The sequence below is a fragment of the Octopus bimaculoides genome, chromosome 23 (genome assembly GCF_001194135.2).
Source record: "Octopus bimaculoides isolate UCB-OBI-ISO-001 chromosome 23, ASM119413v2, whole genome shotgun sequence".
Classification (NCBI taxonomy): domain Eukaryota; kingdom Metazoa; phylum Mollusca; class Cephalopoda; order Octopoda; family Octopodidae; genus Octopus; species Octopus bimaculoides.
This window is the reverse complement of record NC_069003.1, coordinates 13,160,749-13,172,422: the sequence shown is the minus strand read 5'-3', so window position 1 is coordinate 13,172,422 and position 11,674 is coordinate 13,160,749. Positions and strand designations below refer to the sequence as shown.

Sequence of the window (11,674 nt, the reverse complement as noted above, 5' to 3'; positions counted from 1 at the left end):
TGTTTGCACTATTACCTAAACAGGTGTACTGTTATTTAAAATGAATGAGATTAGCAGGGTTCAAAGTTATGTCCCTTGCTAACATTAAAGAAATAAACTTTCAGTTCTTAATTATGCAATCGCAACGCCCTCCCCAGCATTTTATTTTTATACTTGTGTGCCTCTTGTAGATCCTTTCCTACCCGCTTGCAGTACTGCTTTAAGGTATGGGTACATTGGGCAGTTTCCCGCGAGCCCCACAAGTCTACGGGCCCAATTCTGATCTATGTGTTATGGTTTACTGTCAATAAATATTGGTTTCAAATTTTGGCACAAGGCCAGCAATTTCAAGGTAGGGGCTAAGTCATTTAGATTGTCCCCAGTGCTCAAATGCAACTTATTTTATCGAGCTCAAAAAAATGAAAGGCATAATCGATCCTGGCAGCATTTGAACTGAGAATGTGAAGGGTAAAGACTCTCTTTGGTTTTGCATGACCATGAGATGGCTCCTAAAAGTTCCTCTCTGAGGCACAAGTCTGGGCAAGGTTGTTTATGGAAGACCAGCAGTCACCCATGCATACCAGCCTCCCCTCTCCCTGCCATCAGTGTTATCCAAGGGAAAGGCAAAGGCCGATACAGCTTGGCACCAATGATGTCGCAACTCATTTCTACGGCTGAGTGAACTGGAGCAAAGTGAAATAAAGTGTCTTGCTCAATAACACAACACGCAGCCCAGTCTGGGAATTGAACTCACTACCTCTTGATTGTGATCTCGATGCTCTAACCACTGAGCTATATACCTTCACAAAGAATGTGAAAGTGAACGAAATGCTGCAAGACATTTTGCCCAGCAGGCTACTGATTCTGCCAGATATCAATAGTAAGGTGCACAGAATACTTAATTAAAACATTACAATGGTAGCAGAATTCTTCTTTAAGCACCCCATATAACCCCTCATAACTTATTTTATTTTGGGGAATTTTGAGACTGACAAAAATAATGAGGGAGGTATCAGGTAGTCGTGAATTGTGCTAAAAATAATAGCTAAATAGCTCTTAAATCAGACAAAACAAAAAAATTAATTTTTTTATTTTTGCACAATCATATGAATTCCCATGTGTAGGATACAAATTTGCAAAAATTTTCTGAAAATTGCCAAAAAATAAAAACATTATGAGGAGTAATATGGTGTGATTGAACCAGAATTCCACCACAATGGCTCCTCATAGTTAATTGGTGTTACTCTCTTCCCTTACTTTTTTACTGATGGTAACTTTTGGTTGACATGGAGAATATTTAAGGCAGGGATTTAAAGAAGGGAGATATTTATAGAATATACCGAAAATCTGAGACTCAAGGTGCTGAAGAATGTCGCTGCTAAGTCCAGTGAAACGGCACAGTAAGAAGAGTGTTTTTAGGTTAAAATGCAACGATTGGTTGTAATAGAATCATCAACATCAGCAGCAGAGATGGAGAAGAGAAAGAAATTTTGCCATTAAATATAAGGAAGAAAAAAAAAACAAAAGAAAAACAAAAACAAGAAACAAATATAATACTGTGTAACATGATTTTTGTCCTTGGGTGGCAATTGTTGTTCCCTATTTATTTACCCCCTACAGAGAATGAAAAATGGCTAATATTTCTTCCAAACTTAGGTTTTGTTATATTTATTCAATCCCTCAACACATGGCTATGTTGCTTCCACACTACTCCTACTCGTGATCAGAGATGCACAGATTGTCAGCCCCTAAGGGGCATACTCAAGTGATTAAAGTCAAGTAACTGACAAGCAAATCCGTGGTATTGAGCAGAATATTTGCTATAACGACATTTTTGCTTCAGCAGCTCAGTGTTGAATCTGTGCTGAAATGTTATGGAAAATAGATTAGTTTCAAAACATTGATGTCCAGGGCAGAAAAACAAAGTTTGAAGGAAATAGAAGTGATTTCCTTTGATTTCTAGATAGAAGCAAATAAGAAATACCACTTACTGACACTAAAGGCAAAAAATAAAATTTTAAATTTTGTTACACTGTAATTGTTAACCCTTTCACTTCAAAATTAAATTTCATCATTATTCCGGTAATGATGTTAAATATCTACCAAGAAATAGAATTGGCATTTTCTGCAAGTCACATTGCCTCAGTGAACTTGACAAATCTCAACAAAAAAATTAGTTTCAAACATGACAATCTCAACAAAAGGTATGAGATGTTTTGGTGCCACTTATTTGGCGTTGCTAATTCCACATTGTCTTATTTGACAGCAGACATTTCAATGTCTCTCTCTCTCTCTCCCTGTTTATGGGAAAGTTCATGTGAGGGGAACGTGTTTATGTCAACTGCATTCAATTAATAAATTGTAATGCTTGTCTGTCTGTCTCACTCTTTCTGCTTATGTGTATATTTCTGTATGTGTGGCCATGTTGGGGCACCACTTTCAAGGGTTCAGTTGAATAAAGTGACCCCAGTACTTAATTCTAAACCTGATACTTATTCTATTGGTCTCTTTTGCCAAAACATTGGCATATTCTGCAAGTTATGTTGTCTACTCAATAAACTTGACATTTCTCAATAGAAAATAGTTTTATTTAGGACATTCCTCAACAAAAGTCAGATTGGTATATAAAACTGCTTTTGGCAGTCAAAGATAATGAAATTTTGAATAAATATATCTGATTTTTTTTTTACATCAAAAGGATTAAAAGATGACGTGTTAAAGCATTGAATGAAATGCAGTCTGGAATTTATTACAGCATCTCGTTTTGTGAGTTCAAACTCCTGCTATGGACAACTTTGTTTTTTATCTTTCTGGGATTAATAACAAAATACCAGTCTAAGGCAGTGAACAAGTGGAAACATTACAATATCTTTTACTTGTTCCAGTCGTTGGATTGTGGCCATGCTGGGGCACCACCTTGAAGGGTTCAGTTGAACAAATTGACCCCAATACTTATTCTGTTAGTCCCTTTTGTCAAAGAATAGAATTGATATTTTCTGCAAGTCCTGTTGCCTCAATAAGCTTGACATTTCTCAACAGTAAATAGTTTTGTTTATGACATTCTTCAACAAAAGACAGATTGGTATATAAAATAGTTTTCTGCAGTAAAAATACAATCTAATGAAGCTGTGTGTGTGTGTGTGTGTGTGTGTGTTTGCGTCCAGTATCAGAAAGTACTGTTGCCTAAACAGGCTAAATGTCCAGTTAGCCAATCCAAATCTTCAGCATCCAAACAGCTGCACCAAATCACTTTATTCGGCCCACCTCAACACTGCTTTGCCTCAATATTATGTACCACAAAAGCAGCGAGCTGGTAGAAACGTTAGCATGCCGGGCGAAATGCTTAGTGGCATTTCGTCTGTCTTTTTGTACTGAATTCAAATTCTGCTGAGGTCGACTTTGCCTTTCATCCTTTCGGGGTCAATAAAATAAGTACCAGTTTTGCACTGGGGTCGATGTAACTGACTTAGTCCCTTTGTCTGTCCTTGTTTGTCCCCTCTATGTTTAGCCCTTTGTGGGTAAGAAAGAAATAAGAAATGTTAGCATGCCGGGCGAAATGCTTAGTGGTATTTCCTCTGTTTTTACGCTCTGAGTTCAAATTCCACCAAGGTCAACTTTGCCTTTCATCCTTTTGGAGTCGATAAATCAAGTACCAGTTGCATACTGGGGTTGATCTAATCAACTGGTCCTCTCCCCCAAAATTTCAGGCCTTGTGCCTAGAGTAAAAAAGAATATTATCCACCACAACACTAGCTAAGTGTTATACATTCATGAAAGGGGTATTATGTCATTCAGAGTAAAAGTGTTTTAGGAAATGTCAGGTTAACTTAAAATTTTTGCCTCACAAATATATGAGATCCGATTAAAAAGTATCAGGTCTGTTGCTATTGGTAACAGAGCTAAAGTATGCAATGTGAAGCTGCTTGGCTCAGACTGACCTTCAGCTCTGTCCTGCATGCACACTAAGCTACATCATTCTCACTCACTCCTGTTGTTTGGAGGAGAAGTGTGTAGAGTGTGGTTGTCTCAAAAAGAAGATTGGGCTTCAGCTGTGCAGGGTCTCCTTTGAGTGTGTTGAGGAAGACAGAAACTTATTTGAAGACATTCATAACAGGTGACAAATTGTGGGTCTATGGTTAGAACCCTGGAATCAAGGCAAAAATCAGATTTCTTTTGAAAGAAATAAGATTTCAAGATGTTGAGGAAATCCAAGAGCATGCGACAAGGCAGCTGCTTGCTATCTCAAAAGAGAGAAAGAGAGAGAGAGCAGAGGAGTATAAGTTAAAAGAGAGAGTTGCTGCACAGTTGTAAGAGAGTACAAGACTATGTTACTGCAATGTTATCACCAGTTCAAATATGCTTGTGGCATGTTTGGACTTGTAAATAAGCCATTCACTGTGTTTTGACATAGAGAACATTTTTTGCTGTAGACAAATGGTGTAAATCCACCTAGATAAGTTTGTAGTACCACCTATCTAGACTGTGAAATGCAAGCATTTTGGAATGGTTATCTCCTCTTCAGTCAGACACTAGGCAGGGGATGCTGCGAACTGATAAAAGAGATTGCTTCTCTTATGCTATTTTAGTCACCATACAGTTGCTGATTAGTGCTACGCAGTGGCTCACCAGAAGCAAATTACGGAGGGGGAGCACTAATCAGTGATGTGCAGTTTGAATATGCCAGTGGCATGTTCAAACTCATAAATAAGCCATTCACTGTGTTTTGTCATGGAGAAAATTCCTCGATGTAGACAAATGGTGTAAATACACCCAGATGAGTTTGCAGCATTAGACTTACAAACAAGAGAGAAAGGAAGAGAATAGAAGTAAAAGTTATCTCACCTTGGCATATTCTAACGGTGTTTCAATGACTGCACGAGCAGTAGCGGCACAAGCACCGGCCAGTAACACTCGGCTGAGGATTGGAAATTAGGAAAAAATGGTTAACAATAGAAACTGAGTTAATTTTAATGGGGGAGTGGGTGGAGGGGATCTAGTAAAGTGGGCTCAAGAAACGTTTTTTTTTCTTTCTGATGACCACATGAATTCCTGTGTGGAGAACACAAATTCGCAAAAGTTTTCCAAAAAATAGAAAATTTATGTGGGGTTATATGGGGGTGCTTACACCAGAATTCTGCTGAAATTTGTATTTAATACAAGTATATGTCAAGTTATGTCCTTAACTGGTTCCAAGATGTGTGACCTCACTTGAAAAATGTCACATGAAAAAACATTTAAAAAAATTTATTAACCCACATCTGTTTTAATAAATGGTCTGTACATATTTTCATGTGTATTTTATGTGATTTTTCCACTTCACTGTTGATTTTTTTTAGGTGCTTTTTTATTATTAAAATCTTTATGCTTTTAACCCTATAACATTAAGATTACTCTGTCAAATATTATGCTTATTTATTCACATTGATCTTCAGTGATTAGGGCGTTGGACTCACAATCACGAGGTAGGTGAGTTTGATTCCTAGACTGGGCTGTGTGTTGTGTTCTTGAGCAAGACACTTTATTTCACATTGCTCCAGTTCACTCAGCTGTAGAAATGAGTTGCGATGTCACTGGTGCCAAGCTGTATCGGCCCCTTTGCCTTTCCCTTGGATAACAGTGGTGGCATGGAGAGTGGCAGGGTTGGTATGCATGGGTGACTGCTGGTCTTCCATAAACAACCTTGCCCAGACTTGTGCCTTGAAGGAGAACTTTCTAGTTGTAATCTAACGGTCATTCATGACTGATGGGGGTCTTTACCATTATCTACTATCACAAGATCTTCCAGCCATGATTGTCTTGTCTTTTTCTCCTGGCATAGTGCATCCAGAAAAACATTATCTCTACATGTTTTTATGTGTCTAGCTCTAAGATGGTAGAATGTGAATCAATGAAGATTTTGCTCCTGTTTCTAGCAGGTCAAACAACTATGTGAGTAGCTACCTCAAAAGATAGAAAGACGCTATGATACATGAGTCATATCTAGAGCAGATACCTGACCTCAATATTATTTAATCATTTGGCTGATTGAGCATTATATGACTGATCAAAGGTGTTCTAACTGCAACCATCCTCTCTTTCTCTTCAAGAATAGTATATGTATGAATGCTGTGTGTGTGCGTCTCCCATTGTTTAACTCTTTTGCATTTAAACTGGTCATATCCAGCCCAAATATTCTAGCCTCTCACATCTAGACTACAATGTCATTATAAAACTAAACAATCATCTCACTGAAACCTCAAAGCTATGAAATAATGCATGATTAATTCAAAGGAATGTGAATAACTAAACATTACATTTGACAGAGTAATCTGAATGCTAAAGGGTTAAGATGGTAGGGTGTAATATATAAGGGCTATCTGGCTGCTATTTTTAGCAGGTTAAGTAATCACAGAGTCTTTTATTGGTTTGTTATAAAATTTTGTCATCAGGTGACAAGATTTTTCAAATTAGGGACTAAGCTTAGGATAAAAGAAACTAAATCCAGATGTTTATAATAGGGTAAATAAGAACATGTGAAGAGGTAGTGGAAGAGCTAGGGTATGCATGTATTTTGAAAATATCTCCTAGAGTGATGGTTGTGTCCTGCATAATTACGGGCTGCCCTTTGGCAAGACACAGCAGCCAGTCACCCTGTCAGGGATACAGCAAAGTAATGAGACTGCAGCATAGCAGATTGTGAAGAGGTAATGGAAGAGCTCAACTGAGCCAATGGTTCTTCTTACATTGATGCTGAGTGGAGGAACCCTAAAAGTTTGGATCACCAAGCTCCACCAAGAGAGTAACTGTAATGTATCCATGGTTGTGTGATCAGCTAATGAAAGATTCACAATGAGTCAAGCTTCCAATTCAAATTCATTATAATGGAATTGGATGGCAACAGAGAGTCATGGGAATCTACAAAAGTAGCAAATAAAAAAAAAGGTTGAGAAGACAAAATATACTTACATTTGAATTCCTCCTGATAATGGAATTGTGGATTTTCCAAATGGTGAGTCTAAAAAGGTATATCTGAAAGTATTTAGATATGATACATGGTTGTAGAAAGTATTTAGATATAATACAGAGGTGCAAGTATGGCTGTGTGGTAAGAAGTTTTGCTTCTCAATCACATACTTCTGGGTTCAGTCCCACTGTGTAGCACCTTGGGCAAGTATTTTCTATAACCCCAAGCTGACCAAAGCTTTGTGAATGAATGTGGTAGACAGAAACTGAAAGAAGCAGGCCGTGTGTGTGTGTGTGTGAGTGAGCGAATGTATAAATATATATATATATGTGTGTGTGTGTGTGTGTAGGCACAGGCATGGCTGTGTTGTGAGAAGCTTGCTTCCCCATCATATTGTTCTGGGTTCAGTCCCACTGTGTGGCATCTACTATAGCTCCATGGTGTAGTGCTGTTCTTTGCTGCCACTTTCCTTATAAAACATGTCTGGTCATGGGGAATATTACCTTACTGGGAAAGAAGCCCCCAATTTCATGCTTACATGAGTTGGATGGAATTTATTGAGGCAGATTTTCTATGGCTGGATGCTCTTTGTGTCACCAACCCTCAGCTGTTTTCAACCAAGGTAATATTTCGCATGGCTAGACATATTTTTCACAAAAAGCCTGGAAACAAAACCAGCTTGATTGACAGTGGTGCTCATAGACATCCATCATGTGCTGCCAAGACAGAGATATACACACACAAACATACATACACAACAAGCTTCTGTTCAGTTTCCATCTACCAAATCCAATCATTAGGCTTTGATCACCCTGGAGCTCTAGAAGAAGACACTTGCCCAAGTATACTATATACAGTTCTGTGATGGTAAGACCAACAAAAAAAGTATTCCATCTGGTGAGAGATAAATATTATTTAATAAACACAGTATATATTTTTATGAGCTACTAATAAGTTTTGTGCAATGAAAACAATTCAGACAGCATTTTATAACATGTTTAGTGCCTTTATGCAATCCTCAGGCTCAGCCCATATGGCATAACAAGCTAAAACAGCACAATAGGATAGGAGAAAATATGAGAAAAGGTAATTAGAAAGTAGATGTAAAATGTGGAAGGTTGAAAACACCAGAAAACGAAAAAAGAAAAAGAAGGGGAGAATTAGAGTTATGTCCCCTTCGATTATAAAATCATAAGGCTGAATGGATAGGGTCCTTGAGTCTGTGGTGCAGCTGCTAAATTTGGAGAGGGTGATATTTTCTAATTTGCCAACAGGTACTTATACATATGTTTACATCTGTTGAAAATTTCAGATCTGGAATTCAGCAGTGAAGTGGAGTTCTTAGATCTGAAAAGGATCTGTGACCTTTCAGCTACACATAGCTTACATTTTTTTGATTCAGTGACATATGGTGTGGACTTTTCAACTATTTTCCACTTGATTGTATGTGGTGTGGCATTAAACTACAAACCCCATATGTGGCTAGCCAACTTAGTGACTTTACTTTTGTCTATGAGGATATGTGGTTAGCATAGCGATTTTTGAAGTCGTTTTCACATAGCCCAATGTAGCTCTTCTTTTCGGTTATGTTATCAACTAGCGTTGCTGTAACTTCTGTTTCGTATATGATGCATTTAATCATGCACTCCTAGTTGAGTGGATAGGTTCATGGGTCTCGACAGCTATAACTGGGAGTAGGATCTTAGTGGTGTTTGTGTGTAATGATGCTCTTCACATTGGAGCAGTAGGTATATGATAATTGGACTGAGTGCTTGTTGAATATTTTTCTCTACTAGTAATTTACAGGAAAACGTTTGTCTAAAGGAGACAGGAATCTTTTACCTATGTTGGTTTTAACACGAGGGGAAAAAACTGGGGGAACTAAATTATTCTCCTAGGTTTATTTTTGTTATTCATACTAGAAGGGTTGTAAATTAATTCATCATTGAAGCCAATATTGGCTAGGGTGTTGTAGTAGTAGGAGGTTGTCTTCTCAAAAATTTCTTTAGAGGAAGAGAGGTTAGATATTCTGTTGCTAATGTTGGTGATCAGGTTTTCAAACAGTGTTGTCACCCCACTTCTCAATAGCAACTGCAGTAACACAATATAGAGTGCAGAGAGCAAGATGATGCAAATAAGATGTTTTGTTCATCTACTGCATCTGTCTCTGTCCCCTGTTGTCCTGACCTGGTCTTGCCACTGGATTTCAGATGATCACAGATGAGAGAAAGAGTGAGGTTGACAGTGCACAGCTCTTCTTCACTTTAACTCTTTAGCATTCAGATTACATTCACTTTCCTTTGAATTAAACATGCTTTGCCTCGCAGCTTTGAGATTTTGACGATGTTATTGTTTATATTTAGAATGACATTGTAAAGTAGGTGCGAGAGACCAGATCTGGTCAGTTTGAAGATAAAACAAGGAGAATATTCTGGCCGGATATGGTTGGCTTAAATGCAAAGTTACCACTCAATTCATCAATCATTCTTAAAGATGATTAGATGGTCCTTGTTGTTCATGATGGTAGTAAAGCAAACTTCTTAACCACACAGCTACAGCAACACAGATCTGATCCTGGGTCTGTTGAATTAGAGATGACCTGGGAAAACAACAACAAAATAACTAGCGTAGCTGGGGGTAGTGGCAGGGGCAGCACTTTTCATCCTGTTGTAGGCTATTGCTGTAGGCAGTATGTGTTTTTTGTGAGGTCCAGGGTCTGCAAATGGAAGGGCTGCCTCAGGTGGCACATACTCTAGCTATGCTAGTGAACAAAATATCTAAAAATACATAAAAAAAAAGCAAAACAAAAACCAAATACTTACGCCCCTTCAAAAACTGCAAACTGCGTAGAGCGAAATATTCCTGAGCCCCATAATGGTGGAATACAACCCCTGTAAATATAAGAGATTAAAACAGAGTGGTAAGTAGTATTACTGTATTATCAAGGGAAACTTAATGAGTAATTAAGGAAGTGGTGTTAGGTTGTTTGTAAATGATAATAGAGATCTGTAGCACTTTGCTTCTGTCCAATCCACTGACCCACTTTCACCTAAATTCCTTGTACCTCGAGAGATTGCCCTGACACATCTCCACTACTATGGACTCTGTCTTCTCTCATTTCCAACTGGGGCAGCCCTTTATGAGGGGGTGCTGCAAAGTTCCTGCCTTTGGGTAAAAGAAAATACAGGAGGGTCAGTTAATTATGATTTTATTCAACATATTCCCCTCTCAGATTCACACACTTACTGCAGTGGTCCTTCAGTTTTTCTAAGCCCTGTAAAAGAACTCAGAAGGTTGGGCCTCCAATGAGGCCTTTCGCAAAACCCTTAAAGTCAGGAACTTTTCAGTAACCCCTTGTATCTCCTTTACAGGAATACAATTGTTTCGGTCTCTCTATAATACTTAAACTCCTCAATACTACTACCACTACTGAGTTGAGGGGCAGAAGGGGGTCTTGTCATGCAAGTTACTCAGTGGCATTACTGATGCTGGTTGTATGTAAAAAGCACCCAGTTACACTCTGTAAAATGGCTGACATCAGGAAGGGCATCCAGCTGTTGGAAACCTGCCAAAACAGAGAGAAGAGTTTAGTGCACACTTAAGGCTCACAAGCTCCTGTCAAACCATCCAACCCATGTCAGGAAGGAGGACATTAAGGGATGATGATGATGACGTGCTCTTACAGCACATTTTAATACCTAATCTTCTTTTATCTTTTACTTGTTTCAGTCAATAGACCATGGCCATGCTGTGGCACTGCCTTGAAGAATTCCTAGTCAATGAATTGACTCCCAATACGTTACTTTTTTAAGCCTGGAACTTATTCTATTGATCTCTTTTGCTAAACTACTAAGTTATGGAGATGTAAACACACCAGCACTGGTTGTTAAACAGTGGTGGAGGACAAACACAGACACAAAGACACTCACACATACACATATATATACAACGGTCTTCTTTCAGTTTCTGTCAACCAAATCCACTCACAAGACTAGTTGGCCTGAGGTTATAGTAGGTGTCATGCAGTGGGACTGAACCTGGAAACTATATGGTTGGGAAGCAAGCTTCTTACCACTCAGCCACTCTCTCTACATTTCAAATATTGCCCCAAACATAATGCACCTATGTAATCCTGTAGCATTCAGATCACTCTGTCAAATGTGATGCTTCTCTATTCCCATTGTTTTGAATTAGTCATGCATGATCTTGAGATTTCAATGACGTGATTGTTTATGTGTAGGTCCTGTTCACCATTCTCTTTCCCCTCTCTTCTAAATGGGAGTAGCAATGCAGCTCTTCTACAAGAACCTGCTCTGCTCCAACGTCTCTCATCAGGGGCAGGCATGGCTGTGTTGTAAGAAGCTTATTTCCTAACTGCATTGTACCTGGGGCAAGTGTCTTCTACAACAGCCTCAGCCTCACCAAAGCCTTGCGAGTGGATTAGATAGATGGAATCTGAAAGAAGCCCATTGTATGTGTGTGTGTATATATATATATATATATATATATATATATATATATATATGAGGGGTGCTGAAATGTCGGCGGCTTTGGGTAATAGAAAATACAGGAGAATCAGTTAATTATGATTTTCTTTAACATGTTCCTCTCTCAAATTCATACAATTATTGCAGCAGTTCTTCAGTTTCTATAAGCTCTATAAAAAAACTTGGAAGGTCAGGCCTCCAACCAGGCCTTTCAGATACCCTTAAAGCCAGGAACTTTCCAGCATCCCCTCGTATATATATATAT

General features: G+C 38.5%; 1 protein-coding gene across 1 annotated transcript in view; it reads right to left on the bottom strand.

Annotated features, from left to right (window-relative positions):
- The window catches only part of LOC106869526 (mitochondrial ornithine transporter 2), a 38,217-nt gene that overhangs the window by 10,054 nt on the left and 16,489 nt on the right, over nt 1–11,674 (bottom strand). Inside the window, exons 3-5 of the mRNA XM_014915300.2 lie at nt 9,745–9,813; nt 6,925–6,987; nt 4,822–4,894 (exon numbers count right to left, since the gene is read on the bottom strand). Coding sequence (XP_014770786.1) covers nt 4,822–4,894; nt 6,925–6,987; nt 9,745–9,813 — 205 coding nt within the window. The remainder of the gene's footprint in view (nt 1–4,821; nt 4,895–6,924; nt 6,988–9,744; nt 9,814–11,674) is intronic.